At 55.3% G+C, this 21,650-nt stretch overlaps 9 protein-coding genes across 9 annotated transcripts; 6 read left to right on the top strand and 3 right to left on the bottom strand.

The window, feature by feature from the left end:
- Positions 1-18: 18 nt before the first annotated feature.
- Positions 19-924, top strand: BO97DRAFT_422757 (uncharacterized protein; the record flags this gene model as incomplete). Its single annotated transcript, XM_025696820.1, has 1 exon — positions 19-924. One exon carries the CDS (start codon positions 19-21, stop codon positions 922-924), a length of 906 nt encoding a protein of 301 aa, XP_025553491.1.
- Positions 925-1,169: 245 nt separating this feature from the next.
- On the top strand, positions 1,170-1,776 carry BO97DRAFT_466046 (uncharacterized protein; the record flags this gene model as incomplete). Its single annotated transcript, XM_025699568.1, has 1 exon — positions 1,170-1,776. A coding segment is annotated over exon 1 (597 nt), but the record flags the coding sequence as incomplete, so codon positions are not given.
- A 405-nt stretch (positions 1,777-2,181) lies between these two features.
- Positions 2,182-3,251, top strand: BO97DRAFT_283194 (uncharacterized protein). The gene has a single exon (XM_025691085.1). The coding sequence runs from the start codon at positions 2,465-2,467 to the stop codon at positions 3,104-3,106; it is 642 nt and encodes a 213-aa protein (XP_025553489.1). The 5' UTR covers positions 2,182-2,464; the 3' UTR covers positions 3,107-3,251.
- Positions 2,875-4,448, bottom strand: BO97DRAFT_404294 (PIG-F family protein). The gene is made up of 3 exons (XM_025694940.1): positions 3,925-4,448; positions 3,552-3,838; positions 2,875-3,391 (listed from the first exon to the last, which is right to left on the bottom strand). The coding sequence occupies exons 1-3, from the start codon at positions 4,351-4,353 to the stop codon at positions 3,235-3,237; spliced, it is 873 nt and encodes a 290-aa protein (XP_025553488.1). The 5' UTR covers positions 4,354-4,448; the 3' UTR covers positions 2,875-3,234.
- Positions 4,449-4,520: 72 nt separating this feature from the next.
- Positions 4,521-8,344, bottom strand: BO97DRAFT_404293 (putative Rho GTPase activator (Sac7)). Its single transcript, XM_025694939.1, has 3 exons — positions 8,164-8,344; positions 7,778-7,930; positions 4,521-7,718 (listed from the first exon to the last, which is right to left on the bottom strand). Exons 1-3 carry the CDS (start codon positions 8,321-8,323, stop codon positions 4,870-4,872), a joined length of 3,162 nt encoding a protein of 1,053 aa, XP_025553487.1. The 5' UTR covers positions 8,324-8,344; the 3' UTR covers positions 4,521-4,869.
- Positions 8,345-11,437: 3,093 nt separating this feature from the next.
- tim9 (protein transporter TIM9) lies at positions 11,438-11,922 on the top strand (the record flags this gene model as incomplete). Its single annotated transcript, XM_025696819.1, has 3 exons — positions 11,438-11,445; positions 11,517-11,586; positions 11,728-11,922. The coding sequence occupies 3 exons, from the start codon at positions 11,438-11,440 to the stop codon at positions 11,920-11,922; spliced, it is 273 nt and encodes a 90-aa protein (XP_025553486.1).
- A 1,315-nt stretch (positions 11,923-13,237) lies between these two features.
- Positions 13,238-14,845, top strand: BO97DRAFT_404291 (bifunctional alcohol dehydrogenase/S-(hydroxymethyl)glutathione dehydrogenase). The gene is made up of 5 exons (XM_025694938.1): positions 13,238-13,463; positions 13,520-13,534; positions 13,590-13,840; positions 13,899-14,536; positions 14,585-14,845. The coding sequence occupies exons 1-5, from the start codon at positions 13,443-13,445 to the stop codon at positions 14,797-14,799; spliced, it is 1,140 nt and encodes a 379-aa protein (XP_025553485.1). The 5' UTR covers positions 13,238-13,442; the 3' UTR covers positions 14,800-14,845.
- A 489-nt stretch (positions 14,846-15,334) lies between these two features.
- Positions 15,335-16,453, top strand: BO97DRAFT_386894 (putative 1-aminocyclopropane-1-carboxylate deaminase; the record flags this gene model as incomplete). The annotated part of the gene is made up of 1 exon (XM_025693558.1): positions 15,335-16,453. One exon carries the CDS (start codon positions 15,335-15,337, stop codon positions 16,451-16,453), a length of 1,119 nt encoding a protein of 372 aa, XP_025553484.1.
- Positions 16,454-16,455: 2 nt separating this feature from the next.
- BO97DRAFT_404290 (inositol-3-phosphate synthase INO1) lies at positions 16,456-18,617 on the bottom strand. The gene is made up of 2 exons (XM_025694937.1): positions 18,458-18,617; positions 16,456-18,300 (listed from the first exon to the last, which is right to left on the bottom strand). The coding sequence occupies exon 2, from the start codon at positions 18,158-18,160 to the stop codon at positions 16,562-16,564; it is 1,599 nt and encodes a 532-aa protein (XP_025553483.1). The 5' UTR covers positions 18,161-18,300; positions 18,458-18,617; the 3' UTR covers positions 16,456-16,561.
- Between the last annotated feature and the right edge of the window lie 3,033 nt (positions 18,618-21,650).

Genomic DNA, 21,650 nt, shown 5'->3' with positions numbered 1-21,650 from the left:
TCCCAACCCACAACCAAAATGGCAGAATCGATCCCAATCCCAAGTATCAGGCTGGATGGATACGATCCAGACCCAGCAAGACAATTCGGGATCGGCTTCGATTTCTCAATCGGGATCCCATCCCCAGCCCCATCCCCATCCCTAACCCTGACTTTTGAGCCAGACAGCACCACCCCCCTGCATAAAGAAATCACTTCAATCCCAGAAGAAGAAGAAGAAACTAACTTCCTGCAGCACCTCCAACTCCCGGCACTGCACTTTCAAAACCCCCCTCCCCCCCCAGAAGACAACACCCAACCCCAACCCAACCCCAAAGACAATACCTATATCGCTGAGATCCCAAAAAGCAAAGCCTGGATCCAAACCCTAACGCCCTACTTCCCCGCAAACAAGGGCTTCACAATCTACCCCTCCATCAAGATCTGCCCCGTCACGCACACGATGTACGATACGGTCGTCGTCTATAGCCCGAGCGACCACGCGAGCGAGAACCCCAGTACAATTCCGAGCGCGAGCCCAATCCTCACCACCGTGCTGGGGTACGATCGGCCGCCCGAGCCCGACGCGTGGGTTCGGCGGCTTGCGGTGCTGCGGAGCGAGTGGCGCCGGGGTGCGGTGCCTGGGGTCACGGTTTACGGGGCTGTTTGGGTGGGGGATGAGGTGAGGTTTTATTCTTCCCGGGGGGAGGTTTTGGGGTATTCGGGGGTGAGATTGGGGGATAATCATGGTGATGATGTTGGGGGGGATTTGGGTGATTATGGGAATATGGGTGCTGATTATGGGAAGGATGGGGGTAGTAGGGTTGATGGTGGTGGAGAGTGGAACTGGGATTGGAAGGACGGAACAGCGCCGATGAGGGACCAGCGGGACTGGAGTTGTCGGTTCTTTGAGGCTATGGTTGAGGAATTGAGGTGTAGTATTTAGTTCATTACTGTATACTCATTGTATACATGTGGTTGGGGTGCTGCTGGATAACTACACTCTGTAGGTAGGATGTATTTCTTACAAACATTAAAATAAAAACAGATTTATCTGATATAGCTCAGTTGAACACCGTGTAGGATATATAGTTTGATAGCGGAGACGTTGAACACGTCTTACAGAATACTTAAAGAAAGGAATTACACTCAGAACCCTACTCGGTAAATCCATAAAGAAAACCGAATCACCAACAATAGTATGATAGATTATTCAGGCCCTCCAAAGATGCAGATTCCCAATCCCAGTAATAATATCCCCTTTGCCCTCCACCGCATCCCTAACCTCCAACAAAACAGCCAAAACCTCCATACTCCTATTCCCCGTTTGGCCGCGCGCAAAGATCGACAACGTATGCGGGCTCTCGCCCAGACGAAAGAAATCGACGTACTCGGGGGACCGGCCGCCATCGGCGGGCCCGCCCACAGCGACGACACCCACGGCCTGGATCTCGAGCTCCTGGTCGCCCACGCGCTGAGTGGGCCAGCTCCGCCACAGCAGCTGGGCGCGGCGCTCGTGCTCGCCCTCGAGGAAGTTCCGGGACTGGAAGCCGTCCAGGGTGGCGGGGAAGGTGTCGTCGTGCGGGCAGCCGGTCACAACACTCAGAAAAACGCCGCTGCTCGGGGACGAGACGGCGATGAGCGTGTACTGCACGCTGAGTTCGCCCTCGACGCCGAAGGTGACTGTTGCCGGCGTGATCTGGTAGCCTGCGTCTATGGGGAAGGCCGTGGAGAGGAGGCTGAGCCATTCCTCGCGTCGGGTCGGGATGCGGCCTATGTCTGTCCGAGTCCGATTCATTCTGTGGTCTTTTCTTTGGAGGGGGAGGGGGGTTAGTAGGGTGGGTGGCTGGGCTGCTGGGTTGAGGAGCTGCGTATGCTTTGAGATTTGCCGTAGATGGCTGATGGACCGGATTCAGCTCTGTCGGGTGGAACTTACACAAATATGGCGAAGGATCGGATATTTATATCTTCCAGCCTGATGGAAGGTTGGTGCTGCCGGCTCTGTTGTAGGTATATATCTTCGTTGAAGAGGAATGTCCCAAGAAACTGCTTTGTTGCATCTGGAGAACCCCTTCTAGTCACCTTGAGAGGACAACTTCCGGCTGGTCCTGATTGCTTAACGTCAGGAAGACATATTGAACTCCTTCGGAGTTGTGACAATTCCTTAAAAAAAACACAGATGACACAGGGAAGATGTCTGATGTCCGGAGTTATTTGTATTGACTTTGACAAGCCCGACGAGAATTTCACAGATACAATGCCATAGATCATTATTGTCCACTACCAGCTAGACGGGCTTCATATAACCACAAACCTTAGCTGACACGGCATCCAGCCATGCAATACGACACCCTCCATCTAAATATCAGCAGCCAAGAAAAGAGAGACACAATATATAGAGCATAACATGCCAACTCGTGCCCTCGAGCGAAGCACCCGACCCCAAAGGCACCATACCACTAGCAAACAAGCCAATAGACCGCAGAATGAATCACTCGGGCCTCTACTCCCCCAGCGGGAGCCAGGCACCCAGCAGCCCCGGAGGAGAAGAGCCACCAGCCGGTGAGATCAACCCAATCAACCATCCTAAGGAGTGGGCCGCAATGATCTCGCGTGTAGCCTTCCCCGCCACGGAGGGTTGGGAGGTCACGGAGTCAGTCGTCTCGGCCCCGGCCCCGGACTTCGGGCTGAGCGACCTAGTGACCGTCTCGCACCCCACAACCGGCCCGGTGCTGTTCCTAGTGACAGGATCGGACCTCTTCGTCCCCCCGCTCCGCGTGGAGGATGACGCCGTGTGGAAGCGACGCCAGGAATGTATGCAAGCGGAATGGCGTAGGACCGCCTGGCGGGGTCAGTATATCCATGGAGGTGTGCTCGTCGGCGGGGAAATGGTCTTCTGGTGTTATCAAGGCCACGGCATAAGTGCTCACATGATCAATGACGACGTGGTCGGGTCCTCCTGGAAGCTATCCGAGCATGAAGGCAAGCTGCAAGTAGCCAAAATCCTGTGTAACGTCCGTGTGGTGTCGGGAATGGATGTCAACCCTGATCTGGGTGAACGCATCTTAGCAACAGTGGGACTGGATATTGACTGGCCCGAACTTGGCTGGGAATTCTGGTCTGATTAAGATCCAGCTGCAATGTGGACATGGTCTGATATTTTTACAAATCGAGAATGAACAAATTTCTGCTATTATTAAACTCTTGTTGTATCGCAGTATCTCATTTTGATGACCGTAAAGTAGGACGAGATGGCCTATTCCGTCTTTTTGTTCTCCACAGTGTCGGCCTCGTCGGTAAATCTCAGTCGCTTGCCGAATAGCCACCTAGAGCGACCTAGGAGGGTGCCTGTTGCGAATCCCAAGTACGCGCCTGTGAGAATTGTAATGGGCCAGGCTTGCCACGGACGGTCCCTATTTCAGCAATTAGCATAGCTCAAGCAGACAACTCCAATCACAGGGCCGAACACCACGGGCCGGGCACCAGCGTTGCCGCTTCCAATAAACCAAACATCCGCAATACACCAAGTAGATCCCCAATATAAAACCAAAAAAAAAAAAAAAAAACACTCACCAGTCCAAAGGAATGGGCACCGCCCCAAGCCAAGCCCCCACGCAGGTCCCCAACGCAGCACCCCAGACCGCATCGGCGGGCCGACTAGCGCCCCAAACTTCCTTCCAAACGGTTCCATCGACTCCATGCACATAAACCAGGGGCACAGCAGTCAGAAGGGCCATGTGGGCGGCGCAGAGAGCAGTCTGAGCATGATGCGTGGTGAAGGGGGCGCCGAACAAGACGAGGAGAATGGCAAAGACCGGAGTGGCCAGGAGGGCGGTCAAGATCAGGGAAAGAATAGAGGGCTAGACAAGTTGTCAGGTCAGCATACATTCCCAGGCGTATGCGTAGCAATAATGTGCACATTGTATGAAGAGGTTTGATTACTTACAATCACTTTACCCCCCAATCCGCCCATAAAGCCACCTCCGACGCCAGCGCCAGCAGCACCACTTCCACCGCTACCGCCCTTACGGCGCGCGGGGCGTCCGGGTCGGAGGATAATGTTGCTTGAGCCAGAGCTGAAGCCAGAGCTCGTACTGGAACTGCTACCACTACCCGCGGCCTCGAGGGAGCCTCCCGCTGGAGGGAGACAGATTATCGTGAACACGACCTGACTCGCCGCCAGAAAAGGAATCGCGTTCAACATTTCCGAGATGGGGTCGTGGACGAGATTGGGGAAGCGTACGGCGAACCCGAGCAGAACCGCAGCTGGATGGGCGAGGGAGTAAATGCGCGCGACTTTTGTGGGGAGGATGCGAACGGGGGGTTGAGACTTGGGCGCCGGCGGAGGGCCACTGTTGCCATTGTTGTTGGACATTGTTGCAGCCGCTGTAGGAGAGAGAGATGAAGAAACCATCCTGAGGAGGGAGCGAGGAAGAAAAAGCTACCAAGACGGAAGACGGGGTGGGGGAGAGCTCGAAAGGAAATGAAGCTGGGAGAAGGGGAGAGAGTCCGGAGAAAGCGGAAGGAAAGCGGAAAGAAAAGGCTAACAGGGGCTGCATGCCTCAGGTGTCGACTCCTCGGGAAGTACAAGACAAATAATAGTTCACCCACACACATAACTCCGGTTGCACAATTCAGCGAACAAACAAATAACACAAGGAAAGAGATTCTGTATGTCTACATCGCTTTTCTTCAGCGCTTGGCCTTCCCAGAACTAAACAATACATACATCAGTCATGACCCATAAAGCATTTCAGGCGCAGCGGCAGCCAAAGTATGGCAACACATCCATCCATCGAAACATCCTCGTACATAACATCTCCGGTCCCATCTGAAGACATATCTTGGCATCCAAAACCGAACATAACAAAGGAAATAGTACACAGAAAATCTATGAAGGTACACTAGGCCCCGGTCCTGACTCAGCCTTCTCTTCCTGAACCGTCTCCAGAGGTCTGGGAGGTTCCGCAGTGACAGTATCAGCGGAGTCTGTTGTAACATCTGCAGGTGTTGTTGACACAGTTGGTTCGGAGGTGGCAACTTTGACAGGCTCCAAAGGCTCACTAGGTTCAGGACCAGGCTCAGTGCCAGGCTCAATGCTAGTCTTGGTACTGGACTCGGTACTGGGCTCGGTGCTGGGTTCAATACTCGGTTCAGTACTAGGCTCCGTACTAGGCTCCGTAGACCTCAACTCCGTAGGAACAGCGGCTGTGACACCAGGCACAACAGGCACATCAGGAGCAGCAGGCATGCCAGGAACAGAAGTCACATCAGGAACCGCAGGTCCAGTCGCTACCGAAGCAGTCATCACTGGACTCTCAGGCATATGGGGTTCTTCAGGGATCGGCGGCGGTAGTCCAGATCCAGGCAGAGGCGACACCGGGGAGCTGACGGCTGCGTCTTTAGGATGACTAGTTGCATCGATCGGAGCTGGTCGGTGGCGCACGTCCGTAGCTGAAGGGGTGAGTGGCTGCGTCGGGATAACCGGGTCCGCGTCGTTGACAGGACTGCGCGTCCGATCGCGCTCCGTGGATTCCTTCACACCATCTCGCACCTGAGCAACCTTGGCTTTGAATTTTCCGAACAGACTGCGCTTCTCCGGCTCCGACGCCAACGACGCTTCCCTCGAGCCCCCAGGGTTGCTGACCTCGGCGTCTAGACTCAGCGGCTGATAGCTCGGGTCGTTAGCGAACTGCTGCATGTCTGATGGGGAGCTTCGGCTCGCATGATGCCAACTGCCGATCGAGCTAGTGCTTCGACCCGCGCCAGGATTCGACGCCATGAGCGGCGGCGAAGCCAATCCCAGGCCGATCTGCTCATTGCTGCGCTTGGACGATCTAGGGAATCGCCAGCTGCGGCGGTGTTCCTTGCGTTCTGCGCGCGCCGCGTCTTCCGCCGGATCTACATCCGAATAATCCGTAAACGACGAACGGGAATTCATCGACGGGGTGCGAGATCCGTAGGGTCGCAGGGAGGTGTCGCCCATCTGGCCACCCTCAGCCTGCGAAGCCTGCTTTTCGGGCCGACCTTCTCGCGGTGGGCTCAGTTCATCGGAACTAGTGGTTTGGGGAGGACGGGGAGTAGCGCCGCCCACCTCATTGCCAGCATCTGTCGACCGGGGCCCATGCAGAATCGCCGCCAAACCAGGCTCAGCTGTCGCGGCTTGCAGTGACTGAGAAGAGCTCTGCGCACTCTCGCTCGCGCTACCCGGAATTCGTTTCTTCTTCAACCGATTCGGCTGCCGAGGCTCCCGTCCTTCTCCGCTGGGTGGGGGTGATTTGGAGAAGAAACTTGACAACTTGCGCTCGCGCGTCGGAGTCACCACCGCGGGTGGGGGTGATACCGCTCGCGCAGCGGGAGGCAGGCCTTCGTGCAGTACCGGTCGCTCTGTAACGGGCTTCAGTGGCACGGGTTTATCATTCAAAGCTTGCCCATTTTCTGCATTTGCCCTGGGTATGGGCCCATGCGTCGCTGAATGCACATAGACAACCCCAACACTAGTGCCGGGCGCTGCCGGAGGTGGCGACTGAGGGTTGCTTGATGGTGCAGTAGCCGATTGCTCAGGAGCTGGTTGTCCAGCGGCCGATGGCGCATGGACTGGTTGCTCGGGGACTGACTGCACCGGGGGTGATTGCACGGGAGGGGGGCGTCCAGCCATAAGCTGCGCAGGGATGGGTGGCCTTGGAACGGGCTGCGCATTGCTGAGCGGAGGAGCAGGGGTGGGCTGGATGTTGCTGACGGCGGCATTGTTGGTTGGTGATTGGATGGTCGTATTGGCGGTGCAGGACAGGGCTTTGTCCTCCTCGACCGTTGGTGGCGCACGGCTGGACGAGCGGGAATGTTGCGCGGAGGTGCGGTTCGATGAGTTCACCCCGGTGGACTCCACTACCCGTCCATAGCGGTGCGGAGGAATGGCAGGGGACATCTTGGACGGCAAGGTGTTGCTGCGATGCACGCCCGCCCCGCTGAGCGAGGGTGGTGTAGCCGGGCTAGCGTTGTTTGAGTTGCGCGAATTCCGCGATGAGACGGACACATTCCGGCGAAGGCTTTCGTACTTCCGGAAGCTCTCTCCACCGCCACTGGCACTCGATACGGAGCGTCGGATGTTGGTGGAATGAGTGGTGGGCCGGCGCGTCACACCCCCTTCGACTTCCTTGAGCGTCTGCTCATCAGCGGCCGTGCCGTTCATTCCAAAGAGGAAATGATCCTGATTTTCGATCAGGAAGATGAGCACATCCTGGCTCAGCTTATACTCGTCCGGCGACATATCGTGCTGAGGATGCGACAGCAACCCCGGCTGAAAGATAGCCGACAGGTTGGCTGAGGTCATGCGATTCTGGTCCGATTTGGACGCGAAGACCGCCAGAAGATCCAGAATGTAGAGGAGGAGTTGCTTGTTTAAAGGGGGCAGCTCGCGAATCAGCTGCTGGTATGCCGCAACGGCTTTCGCATGATCAAAAGCCTCCGACTCGTTGGGAGAGGCATTGTTCTGCATCTGTTCCTGGACTTGTCTTTGGTAGGTGCGGAGCGGTTCGCGAAAACGTTCGTAAAAGTCCAAGGGGACGATGGGCTCGGGCAGTTGGTTCAGATAGCGCCGTAGCACGTTGGCTGCGTCGTGCACTGTGTATCCCGTCCAGTCGAGACCTTTACCATATCGCTCGGGCGAATCGAAGACCTCTTGGAGATCCTTGATGCGCTTCGCGGACCCACTGAGACGGAAGATGCCCTCAACATCCGTCGCTAAAACACTCTGATTAGCCCTGGCCACCCGTCGAAAAGAAAAGCGAGGACCTGCATACCTTTCTCCTTCAGAAACACACCGCATTTGGCCACCACAATAGGTACATAGCCGTAGATGAAGCTCTCTCCGTTATCATTGGTCAGCGAAATGGCGACGTTGGCGTACTTGATGCTGACGTTGAGCGGGACGCCGAAAATGCCCTGTGGTTTCTCTGGAGACACATGATCAGCGCATGACCCGCAAGAACGTCGGCTAGAATGATTTGAAATAGGCAGTCGGACTCTGTCCGGTGCTAAGGAGGCAGGTCGGGTCTGGGCCGGATGCGAGTCATGGTGTCTCCCAGCCGTGACGCAGACCAACTGGAGCTCATGACCGCATCGCGTCCGGCACCGACCTTGCACGGCGACGCCCCAAGCCTCAGATTGTTCCTCCACGCAGACATACCTTTCGGTTCCTCCTTGCGAGTATTTCTTTTGAACTGCCTCCACCAGGAGGCCAGATCCCGTTTAGAAGGCGGCGAGGCTGCGATGACGTCTGGCTGGGCAGTTGGGGGCGGAAGTGGGTGCAGCGGCTCCACGCCGGCGTGCGATTTGCCCGTGACCATGGTGAAAGGGAGGTGCGCGACAAGAACGAGGGTCGGGGGGGGGGGGCGAGATGCGACACTGGCGGTCTTGAAATAGAGAAAAAGGCGACGAGACTAGACCCAGCTAGAGAAAAAAGCCGAGGCTGCTGTCACCGCCCTCGCGTTGGCGCAAAGAAATTCCGGGGCTGGGAGGCGTGATCCCAAAATAGCACGAGGGCTAGTCAGGCAGCGGGCTTAAGTGCCGCGCCGTCGGGGGAACAGCGTACAATGGGAGGGGAAACCCGGGGAAATGGGCCCAGGAGTGTCTGGAACGATGCAGGGCGACCGAGGGAGGAGGTGAACGAGGACGACAGGAACGGAGGGGAGATGGTGAGAGAAGACGGAGAGAGGGGAAAAGGATTCAGGAGGAAGAAGAGATGAGAGATGGAAGAAAGGGAGAGAGAAACAGACAGGGATGATAGATGATGGGCGGGCGGGATGAAAGGGGAGCCAGAGCGTCAGGTCAGTAGGAGTAGGAAAGCCACCGGAAGACGAATCAATCAAAGAATCCCTAGGCACGGGGACGCAAGAGCTGCACCAGCCTGTCAGGTGTCGGGAAAAGTAGTTGTTTGTTGGAGAGGTATTTCGGTGGGAGGTCTTTTTTCCTCTCTTTTCTTTTTAACGGCGTAAGAAGAGAGAGAGAGAGAGAAAGAGAGGTAATAGGTAGTGAGTGGATAGTGAGAGTGGAAGAAGAGGATTAACAAAGTAGAGGTTGTCGTCGTCAATTTCGCACACATCCACTCAAACTCATTCGCTCCTCGTTCACTAGTAGACACACACGCACACACACAATCCACTTCAGCAGTGGACTAACTGACAGAGAGAGGGCTGACTTTTGGACCCTCCGACAGGGTGCAAAGAAGGTGTGCGTGCTGGTCGATCCGGGGATGAAGACCCAATGACCATCATCGGCAGAAGGGGGGCACACGGGGTTGATCCAGAGGAGATCGTCAAAGACCAAAGAAGGACTCAAGCGAAAAAACTGGGCTGGGTTGAGGAGGAAGACTTGTGCTATGCTGTGCGGATTGATTAATGATGGAGGGGGAGGGGGGAGGGAGGGGAGGGAAGTAGAGGGAGTGAGGGACAAATTAATTGACTGATTGATTGATTGATTGATTGATGAATGTCAATTGATGGGGAATTTTGAGGGCGGGACCGGAGGAAGCAGAGACGAAAGAGAATTGACAGAATAAGAGTAAAGGATGGGGAACAATAATAATCAAGCACCAGTCATCGAGTCCGGTTTGCTGTTGATGGCCCCCCTCTTTAGCTCACTGTTCACCTATCGGAAACGAGGTTAAATTGGAGAACAAGAGGGTATGCGAGAAGGTGTGTGAAGATCTAATGAGTATAGACAGACAGACAGACAGACAGACTACCACTTAGGACGGAAGTCTATCAAAAACGAGGAAGGAGGAAAGATTAAATGTCAATAATTCTCCATCTTATTAATCTTCCGGAGTGGTGCATCAGAAGATGTCGATGATTATCCTTCGAACTTCGAATCCACTTCAGATGGATGTCTCCTCGAACCAGTTCCAGGGATCCAGGGTTTCTGGCACGAAACGACAGAAGGGGAAAACAAGGGCCCTTGCCCTTTTTTTTTTATTTTTTTTTTTTGTTGGCTCTCTATCTCATTTTCTGTTCTTCCTTCAGACCCATGAGCCGACGGTTCTGGCCCTGGATCTAGTCAGTCAACTGGGCCGTTCTTCAATCATTCCGTTACGACGGTTGGATCAATCTGCTGCTAACTATCGACTACTGCAGATCGAACCACTAAGAGAGAGGCCCAACAGAGTGAGACATTCAGTCCACCCCAAAACTACTAGTCAAGTCCACTAGGCCACAGTCTAGTGTACGTGGTGAAGAAAACACCAGACTGATGACCAGACTACCAACCAGTAAGACACTGTTCAGTCTCTGAGAGGTTCGCAGCGAGCAACAGGAATGATGACCGACCGTTCGTTGTGAAACCGTCTGGCCAGGATGATACATTTCTCGGTAAGAGCAACGCAACAAAAGCCCCATTCTTGTTCTCGAGTCTCTGGACTTTCTCAGGCTCCAGGCTCCTTCCTCCCGTTTCCCCTCTAGGGTGTGTCCTAAAAATATGGCCCTGGGATCGTGGGACCCCCCCGTCAGTCTGGGTGTCTGCTATCTGGCCGGCAGTCAGTCAGCAGATGCAACCCTTAGTTGTAGTACGTAGGTAGTGAGTGTGCTGGAACTCCGCAGTGAACCCCTCCAAGCTCTGACCCTTCCCTTCCCTTCCCTGGGCCTGCCCTGACTTGCCCCTCCAAGGCTCCAATAGAAGGGAAACAACTGCACCACGACGAACCCCTACCGCGGTTCACCCGATCAGCAACTGGCTTGTATGTGGCTGTCATCCCAAACGGCCCGAGACTACTGGACGGACTGGGCTCTCGTGTCGGAACTACGTACTACTACCTAAATAAGAGTAAGTAGGAGATGTATTATTCATCAGCATGGCCAGTGTTGGCGGGAGGGAAACAATAAGATCTACCCACCACCCCTCTTTGATTGTCTCGTCATGCCGGTGTCGATCCTGGGATTTGGGAAGGCCACGCACGGATTCTTCGGATTCTGGTGATGGTCAAGCTGGGGGAGGGGAGAAAAGGATTGGGTCAATGGGGAGAGTTTCTCCCGGGGCAGGGGAAAGAGGATCTTTCCCTTTCAATCCCTAGTTTTTCAGCATCGACCGGCATCCAGATCCCAGGGTGGTGGATGAGGCCAACCGTGGTTGTCGAGTCCAGCCAGACAGACAGAGTCATCCAGTTGGGCGTGTGCTTTTTTTAAACTCGGCCGCAAAAGGGCTGCTCCATCAAGATTGAAACGACGGAACCCCTCGGTTGCAGCCTGCAGATGAGTCAGCTTTCCAAAGGCAGTCCCGTGACAAAACACAGATGGCTTGCCCATGATTCCACGTGATCACTGCTCCTGTGACGACACGTGACCGCCGCAGAGCCTGCGGTCCGCTGTGAAGCTCCGGAGCTGGTCGTCATCGAGAACTGTCAACTGTTGCTGTGTGCATTTCCGGATCTATCATCATTTCCATCTTATACCACTCACACTAACATCACAATGGACGGGTAAGTATACTTGCGTCTATTTGAGACTACCAAACCAGCCCCTCTACGCGACCGTCCGCTGACCTGCCTAGACTCAATGCCTCGGAACAGCGCGAGCTCGCTGCCCGCATGGAGAGAAAGCAGCTGAAGGAGTTCATGACCGTACGTGCCCAATCCCACCCGAGCCTCCCTCCAAGATGATACATTTTTCTGTTCGCACTGTGACAACCTCTTCTACTGCCTACCGTCGATTCATCCCTGGCCTCACTTTCCACCACTATACTAACATCGCCGGTCCCGCAGATGTACTCCAAGCTCGTGCAGAAGTGCTTCGATGACTGCGTCAACGACTTCACCACCAAGTCCCTGATCAACCGGGAGGAGAGCTGCGTGATGCGCTGCGTCGACAAGTACATGAAGGGCTCGGCCCGGTTGAACGAGCGGTTCCAGGAGCAGAACGCGGCCATGATGCAGCAGGGCCAGATGCCGGGACGGTAATTTCGATTTGTTGTACAATCGTGTCTTGCTGGGTTGTTGTTGTATTCGGTTTGGCGAACTCTGTATAAAATATTAGAATTGAAACGAGCTTCCTGGTTACGGAAGATGGATTTGTCTGGGATGTGGTCAGTTTGATGATACTTCGGATGTAGAACGCAGGCATTTAGCCTGGTCGGATAGTAGAAGCGGTTGCAGCTTTTCCAGAAGCATGCCAACTCGGTTTGAACTAGACATGCTGAAAGTAAAGGCAGACAATCACTTTCTCCATTGAGGATTGCCGCCGAGACTGGACAGTACACCAGACTGCCCTACCATTTAGTCGCCTTCTTAACCGAGGTATACCTGCGCATATGTAGGTTCTACACCCGAAGCCATTTTCAAGAGATCTGAATTTTCACCGATTGTCCCTTAGATGCTCAAGCATACACTTGCTGCCCAAACGTGGACATCGATCTAGAGTCCCAAGAGATCTCGTAGCCATGAGTCCATCTCACACAGATTCCCACCTGCATGATCAAAGAGGCGATATCTCAGCGCACCAGTTCATTCACAGCGCGTCTTTCCAGTCGTGTACCCCTTGATGCGCGTCACGAATTCATAGCTGCCATCTGAACTGACATCCATTTCAGGAAGAGAGCACCCAGAAGAGCAAGCGGTGGAGAAGCCGACATCGGGTCGACCGGAGCGAGTCTGCCCGTATCCTGAAGCGCGGTCTTGGGTGATAAGTGCTCGCGACCAACCTGTGCCACGACTGATGGGAATGGTCTCAATCGGCGCTCACAAAATAGCCACATTCTCTCGGTCGATAAGAGAGGGGTTGGCGGCGATAATGAGAATCGATTCACCACCAAGCTAAGGTGCCCAAGCCAAGACTGAGCCGGAAAATATTGCCCTTTTTGTGGAAGTACACTAGGCGATAACACCGCTGCTGCTCACGCCAATGGAATGACGATGATAAGAGCTTTGCAGGTGAACTGAGGATCGGAGACCAAATGGGGACGGAGTGGGGACGGAACTGGATTGGCTCGGTTTGCATCGTTTGACAGTATGACTAATGGCAGACTGATTGATTGATTGATGCGATGATGAATAATAATAATGATGATGATGATGTTTTGATGAGGAGAGAGAATGAGGGGCACTCCTACTCCTACTATGTACATGTACAGTACTCTATCTCGGGTTCTCCTCCGAGCCGTCACTATTAGTATTCTTAAAGATATTGTATGCTAATAATACCCTCAATCACACTCCACTCAACTGCCCCCCTCACGTCTATTCTCCTCTCCTCTTCTCTCCTCTCTCTCCTCCTCATCAATCCCCTCCCCCCCTCCCCTCTTGTCCCCTCATCGGCAAACTCCACTTCTCCCTGTCCGGTTCGAGCAATTTATTCCCGCCCGAACCGCTTTGCTTTCCACCGCTTTCTTCTCTTCTTCCATCATCTTTCTTTCCTTCTTATATCTCTGTCTGCCTTCCCTGGCTTTGTCTGAGCTACCATCTTTGACCATATACCCAACACAATGGCCGACACCGTAGGAAAGGTGAGCTACCCCTCCACAGCTTGGTGTCACCCGTGTTCGCCCGCTAACTCTTCCAGACCATCACTTGCAAGGTGAGCAGCTCGTCTAACCAGCACCCAAATAGCACAGTCCAATTGATTTCCCTAGGCTGCCGTCGCCTGGGGCGCCGGAGAGCCCCTCTCCATCGAGGACATTGAGGTCGCTCCCCCCAAGGCCCACGAGGTTCGCATCCAGATCCACCACACCGGTGTCTGCCACACCGATGCCTACACTCTGTCCGGCAAGGACCCCGAGGGAGCTTTCCCCGTCGTCCTCGGCCACGAGGGTGCCGGTATCGTCGAGTCCGTCGGCGAGGGTGTCACCTCCGTGAAGCCCGGCGACTATGTCATTGCCCTCTAGTAAGTCTTGTTCCGTCGAATAGTCCCACCGAGCGTCACCCGCTAAACCACGGCACAGCACGCCCGAATGCCGCGAGTGCAAGTTCTGCAAGTCCGGCAAGACCAACCTGTGCGGTAAGATCCGCGCCACGCAGGGCAAGGGTGTCATGCCCGACGGCACCTCGCGCTTCAAGGCCCGCGGCAAGGACCTCTTGCACTTCATGGGCACCTCGACCTTCTCGCAGTACACCGTCGTGGCCGACATCTCGGTCGTGGCCGTCACCCCCAAGATCCCCACCGACCGGTCGTGTCTGCTCGGCTGCGGTATCACCACGGGCTACGGTGCCGCCGTCGAGACCGCCAAGGTCGAGGAGGGCTCCAACGTTGCCGTCTTCGGCGCCGGCTGCGTCGGTTTGTCGGTGATCCAGGGCGCCGTCAAGAACAAGGCCGGCAAGATCATCGTTGTCGACGTCAACGACGGCAAGGAGGCCTGGGCCCGCAAGTTCGGCGCCACCGACTTCGTCAACCCCACCAAGCTCAGCGGCAAGACCATCCAGGAGCAGCTGATCGACATGACTGACGGCGGCTGCGACTACACCTTCGACTGCACGGGCAACGTCGGCGTGATGCGCGCCGCCCTGGAGGCGTGCCACAAGGGCTGGGGCCAGAGCATCGTCATCGGCGTTGCTGCTGCCGGCCAGGAGATCTCCACTCGCCGTAAGTCTTCTCGTTTTGTAATAATTGTTCCATGCTAACCTCCTGCAGCATTCCAGCTGGTCACCGGCCGTGTGTGGAAGGGCTGCGCCTTCGGTGGCATCAAGGGCCGCACGCAGCTGCCGGGCCTGGTCGACGACTACCTCAACGGCCAGCTGAAGGTCGACGAGTTCATCACGCACCGCGAGAAGCTGGCCGACATCAACACGGCGTTCGAGCAGATGAAGCAGGGCGACTGCGTGCGCTGCGTGGTGGAGATGTCGTGAGACGAAAAGTTATGAAATAGTCGAATACCATACCTGAATTCCTGCGTTGCACGGTCTCCGAATATATAATGTAGATCTTCCAAGGTCCCCACCCCCTCCCACCCCTCCCTGTCCCTAGAGCGGGGTGAGGACCTGCTGGCTACCCGGCTACTCTCCATTACTAGAAATAAGCGTCCGCGGGGGAGAACCCCCGGACCCCCTTTCCTTTCAGCTTCCTGGTATACCTCAATTTATATACTAAGTAAACGTCCCGGGGGAGAACCCCCGGACCCCCCTTTCTTTCAACTCCCTGGTATACCTCAATCTAAGTACTATGTAAGCGTCCCGGGGGAGAACCCCCGGACCCCCCTTCCTTTCAGCTCCCTGGACACCTCGATCCTTATACAAGATACAAGACGGACAACCTCCGAGCCGGGCGGGGTACCTACACCGTGAGGGGTAGAACCCCGACCCCGACCCCATCACAACATATAACCAGCACAAGCACCAGCACCAGCACCAGCACCAGCCCCAACCCACCAACAAAAGAACAAAAATGACGAAAGAGATCCCCCTCCCCGAACCCTTCGCCTCAATCCCCCGCATCCCCCTAACCCTCGGCCCAAGCCCCATCCACCCCCTCCAGCGCATCAGCACCGACCTCTCAACACCCACAAACAAGGTGAATATCTACGCCAAACGCGACGACCTCGCCTCGCACCTCGCCTCCGGCGGCAACAAGACCCGCAAGCTGGAGTACATCCTCGCCCCGGCCGTGCTGCCCCCGCCCTCAGCCCCATCCAACCCAGTAACCACCCCGCCCTGGCAAAAAGCAACAACATTGATCTCCATCGGCGGCCTCCAATCAAACCACACGCGCCAAGTCGCCGCGTGCGCAGCAGCACTCGGCCTAAAATGCAGTCTGATCCAAGAAAACTGGGTCCCAGACGCCAACGCACACAGCAAACAATACGACAAGGTGGGCAACATCCAACTCTCGCGACTGCTGGGCGCCGACGTGCGGATCCACCTGCCGACGTCCTTCGGAATCGGGCACAAATCCACGCTCCAGGAACTGGAGGCCGAATTGCGCAACAAAGGGGAGAGACCGTATTATATCCCTGCCGGGGGGTCGGATCATCCGTTGGGGGGACTGGGGTTTGCGCGGTGGGCGTTTGAGGTGGCGGAGCAGGAGAGGGAAATGGGGGTAAGGTTTGGGACGGTGGTGGTTTGTGCGGTTACGGGCGGGACGCTGGGGGGCATGCTGGCGGGGTTTAAGTTGTTGGAGAGGCTATTTCCAGACAACAAGAAACGGGTGGTGGGGATTGATGCGAGTGCGAAGCCGGCTGAGACCAGGGAGCAGGTGTTGCGGATTGCGCGGGCGACGGCGGCAAGGATTGGTATGGTCCCTGAAGATATCGACGAAAAGGATGTGTTGCTTGTGGAGGATTATCATGCGGGTCAGTATGGGGTGCCAGACGCCAAAACCTGGGAGGCGATCGAGTATGCGGCTCGGATGGAGGCGTTCATTACCGACCCCGTCTACGAGGGGAAGAGCTTCGCTGGGATGGTGGATTTGATTCGCAAGGGCGAGATCCGCGGCAATGTGCTCTATGCTCATCTGGGCGGCCAGTTGGCTTTGAATGCTTACACCGATGTGGGAGAGAGAAAGTAAAATAGCAACAAAGGCAATGCGTATCAATGTATTCAATGAGTGACTAAAGTTGGTTTTATGGTATGAATGTCACCAGGTAACTGCGTCACCACGTAACAATGTTCACAACTAGAAGAGCTTGTGCTCAAGAGTCATCTCCGACTCGGGCTGCAAGCCAACACAAGCACGGAAAATGTTGGTCAGAGCGTTGCGCTGCTTCGCCAGCGAGTTGACCACCGGAGTGCCAGGGGGCGTCAGCGGAGCCTTGAGCATGTAGCTCAGCACACTGAGCACGCTGTGGAACCCACGGTACTCCTCAGCCTCGTCCGCCTTCCAGCTAATGCGAGTCATCATCTCCGCCACCAGAACCAGATCGATGATCAAAGGAGAAGCCAGCAGCGAGTCCTCACAGATGTTGAACAGACTGATCGTCTGGTGTCCTCCCATGAAGATTTCCGCGTAGTACTCGTCCAGAGCACGCTTGTTGTCTCCAACAGCCGGCATGTACTTGATCACCACCGTGTGGTCAGGGTGCTCATTCTCCGCATACAGGATCTTGTTGGCCGCAACCATATCGTCCACCACGTTTGACTTGGAGATCTCCTTGGAGCGAAACTGCTTCTGCGAGCTCAGGTTCTTGCCGTCGTTGTTGCCCAGGTGGTTGTAGCTGGCAATCGAGGTCAGCTTGATACCCGCGTTGATCAGGAAGTCAACCAGAGCGCTCTTCATCTTGGTCTGCCCGGACTTGAAGTCGTCGCCGCCGATGAAGGCTCCGTGCTTCTCCGCCAGCTGGAGAGCGCCGGGAACAAAGGTGTTCTGGGGGGAGCCGTTGATGAACGGAACGTTGTCCAGGATACAGGCAACAGCAAAGACAGTGGAAGGCGAGACCTCGAGGTGTCCATCCTTGATGGCCGCCAGCAGGTTGTCGGCAGTGTCATTAACGCCCGGCACAATGTCGGCATACCGCTCAGTGTTGGCAGTCCACATGACAACGAGCTTGTCGAGACCGTTCTGGGCCTTGAAGTCACGCATGTCCTTCTGGATCTGCTCTACGTGAGCCCAGCAGGCCTTGGATCCCTCCAGGACGTTGTCCGCGCGGTCTTCCTGGTTGGCAGCGATGAAATCCGGGTAGTAGATACTGGGCAAGGGCTTCATTTCGGCCATCTCCTTGCGCACCAGCTGCTTGAGACCAGGCTCGAGAACCTGGGCCCGGTCCATGGCATCCGCCAGGTTCATGCTGCTGATGTCCCAGCCACCAACGACCAGGTCATTGGGGTGCACCATAGGCAGCATGTCGTGGAAAGGGATGTTGATCTCCTCGCCTGTCTTGGCATCGGTGCCCAGCTTGATGGTGGATCCCATCACCACAGACCCGTAGTAGTTGGAGGCACGCATGCCCTCCCGGGTCTCCCAACTGAGCCCGCGGCGGTTGCCGATGAGACCGGCAGTCACGGTGGAGCCGTTGTTTCCACCCCAGCCGACCATCATCATACCCACCTTGCCCACCTTGCGGTCGACCTTGAAGTGGTAGTTGGTAGCCTTGGGGGTAGCCACAAGCTTGTTGTCGGCCGTGCGGGTGACATCGGTGGTGTGGTACACGTACTGACTTTTGATCTCGGAATCGGTGTACACGACATTGGGCGAGTTGACGGTAAACAAAGGAGCGGCACGAGCAGACCCGTTCACGGCGCCGTTGGCAACAACATCCGAACTAGCGTGGGGAGCCATTGTGTTCACAGAGAATCGGAAGCGTTTCGGAACAGAGAGTAGTTAAGAATGGCAAGATAATCGTTTACTGGATGTGGTATGCGCAGTCCGATGCTCCACCACGGTTGGATGAGCGCCGGCCGTTGAACGGGTGGTGCCGTCTAAAAGAAACAAGATCAATTAGCTCTGGGGAGTCATTTGCAGAGGGGAGAATGCTTCGAGGGAAGGTCCAATTGCTGTTCCGGGCGAGACGAAGCTCTTTGACTGAGTCCCCGTTGCCTGTCGACAGCAATCCGGGGGTGGGGCGCGGGCACTTACGAGTTGAGAAGTGTGGAGAAAATTTTGACGGTGGTAAGAGATCACGCCTCGGAGAGTGTGATCGAAGGAAGATTTGACTTGAGGCTGGTTTTGCGAAACGAAAATTGAGGAATTGACTGTGGGTGAGGGAGAGAAAGAAAGGAGGAGGGAAGGAGGGGAGTTGCTCTGGGCTCCTTCTTATACGGAGCACTTCGGCTCCCGCTGGGCGAGTCCGCAATCGTCCGTCCGTCCAGCTCCGCCTCCCAAGAACGAGAACGAGGTTGGGGAAAGCAAGCAAGCGAACTCTCTCACCCACTACGACCCACGCTAGTATCGAACTACCGGACAATTCCAACCGAGTGAATTGATTAGAATTCTCCGGAGATCACAATGATGTGCTGGCACTGGAGGGTTTATTCCTCCTAGAGGTTGCGGTGAGCACTGCGGACTGCGGACTGCGGACACTACATGAGAATCATCTTCCTGCGGGACACTTGTCTGTCTGTACATAAATATGGTCTGGAAGATCGGATCTTGACTGATTATCTTGGAATCATATGGGATTGCGTGTTCTACCGCCGATTTACAGACATTTAAGTCCTACCAGTAGATCCATCCTCTCAATTGAATCCTGCAGATGAACCGTTGTCACTGCTGCCATGCTCTCTGCCTGCACGTGCTCCTCGAATAGTTGCTACCCCTGAGTCGTCGCTGGACTCGCGCCTCTTCCCACCGAGGTGACCAAACAAAGACAGGTGGCCAGGGCTGGCCTCCATTACTTGCCAGCAGCAGCAGCAATAGTGGGCCGGGGGTTGGCAGGTACCCGCGGGGCTCCGCTTCGACAACGATTCATTCGAACATACCAAATCTCCTGGAGCCAGCGGTGCTTCAACTCGTGCAGTGGGGTTAAAGGGAAGTCATGCATCTTCACCAACGTTGAACCACCACGCATTTGTGCATCGAGTGAGTCAGAAGCACGGCTGTTGCTGCGTGCTGCAGGCGAGTTTATTGGGGAAACTGCATGTTGCGGTGAGCAACGGCAAGCTCGGCAGAAGTTCCATGGTAAGCCAACTCGGCCCCTGAATTAATTGAATTTATGTATGCAACGGTAATGCTCGCTGTTTGCGGAGGGTGCGGAGGGCTCTGCTCCTCTCCCATTGCCTGGTTCCCTCGCTTAGTCCCCGGTACCACGCTCCCGAGTCCTGGGACGCGCCAGCAGTACGTATTCCAATCCCTCAGTAGTCTTGTGTAGGGTTTGTCCTAGTCATCTGGTGCTGGACGGACAGGGGTGGTTTTGAGGAGCAGGTCAGGTGACCCCTGTCCGCTGCGGGCGCTCAGGCACCAACCATCTGAATGCCTTAGGCCGAATTCCCAGGCTGCAGGGAGAATTCAATGTCAGCATCATCCACCATTCATCATCCCAAGCTCGGCGCTGACCCTTCGGCTGGAGGAGCCGGGCTGCAGTAGTCGCAGGGCGATTCTTTTGATCGCACACTTCTGTGCTCTCCTGCTGTTCTGCTGCTGAAAGCCGAACACGGGACAACCGTCCGCCTCCAATTGAGGCTGTCTGTTAGTCAAAGTCTGTATACGAAAGGTGCAACCGCCTACGCGCTATATCGACACTTATACACTGGCTCGACGCTAAGTAACAGAGGACGGCACACTCCGGAGCCCGGTTCCGGGCCCTTCGCCTACTTGCAGACAGGGTGCCAACATCCCAAGAGTCAATAGTCACTAGTCAGTCAGCACCTAGCCGCGCTCTTCGTACGCCTCGCGGCCAGACATACCAGCCACTGACGACGACATGCAGCTAACTGCTTTGACTACCTCGAAAGCTGGAAGACTCAAAGTTGAGTATGATGTGCAGTTGCCGACTACCGCAGTCAATGCCTTGGACGAGGAGCCATGGTACGAGGTTGCCGCTTTTTGCGGCCTCTAGAGCCAAGAAGTCAACCTGGCTCAGTAGTTGATCTGCGCCGCTAGACGGGACAGCCAGCACCTTGACCTGACCATCAGCGCCTGAGACTGAAGTCTCTTATGAGCCAGGAAACACTCCAACTGATGTTAGTGAGCGCAGACTCGCTCGGTCACGACCTCCAGTCTTTGTTGCCAAAGAGATCTTGCTGCCAGCCGGCGCGGGACAGGCATTGTCTGTCACAAAGATCGGCGGAGGTTCTACCAAGGCTTGACAGTCAGCATTTTCGGGGAGGGGTGGCCTTGTGTGTCTTCCCGGTTCACCACCCCCCGTCGCTCTCTCCCCTTGCGTTTAAGACGGTCGGGAAATTATGACATTTATGGTTTGCGCATGGGATCGACCTGGTCTTGCGGGGTCAATCCATTGTTATCCGTCTGGGGTTGGCCATTTTTTGAATTGTTCGTATTGAGCCAAACACTCCACGCAAGGACGGAACCCGGAAGGTAGACGGAGAACTCACAGTGATCGTAAAAGGGCAATCGCATGAACTTTAAAGGAGAGGATTGTTATAGACCCCAAGGAGATCACCTGGCGAGCCCGACCCAGCGTCACAGAGGGGGCTCGTGCACACGCTGAGACCGACAAGCTGCAAGTCAGGATGAAAGAGGCAGCATCTCCCGTGACAATGGAGCCACAGGGCTGGTCGGGGTCACTAAGCAGAGAATGGAAGGAATGGGGCTAAACTAGTTGTTGCGAAACATGAAGATGAGGGAGCCGGGAACAGAGGATAACCAGATAATGGACCCATTGGCATTGAAACCATGGGTGTGCAACTGTTGCATAAACCCCTGAGTCAGGATCGGCAGTGGATGATGACTGGCTCAGGGGGCGCAAAGATGACGGACGCACTCCCTGGACTGATCGCTCGCTGTGATCGGAACCAGGTTTTGCCTCTAGAAAACTCAAGAATTCCCCTGGAATTATATTGTATCGCAGTCGAAGAGGGGATCGCAGACCGTCAGGGGTAAATTTTGTAGAGAATAGATAGTTTTAAGGAGGGTTAAAAATAAGTCATCAAACACTGATGGCGATAGTCTACCAAACAAAGCCAGCCAGCCAGTCAGTCGGTCAGTCAGTCACTCGGTCTCCTGAGGCAGGAATCCATCAAAGCAAGTACGCAAACGTACGTACGGAGTACTGTGTTAGGGGATGTTTCCTAGTGGGTTGCATGGTTGCAACGATCCAGACCGAGCCAGAACGCTGATGGAAGCAACCTCACTGTTCGTAGTCACTGAGATC

Source organism: Aspergillus homomorphus (assembly GCF_003184865.1).
Source record: "Aspergillus homomorphus CBS 101889 unplaced genomic scaffold BO97scaffold_9, whole genome shotgun sequence".
NCBI classification, from domain to species: domain Eukaryota; kingdom Fungi; phylum Ascomycota; class Eurotiomycetes; order Eurotiales; family Aspergillaceae; genus Aspergillus; species Aspergillus homomorphus.
This window is presented reverse-complemented; position numbering and strand designations above follow the sequence as displayed.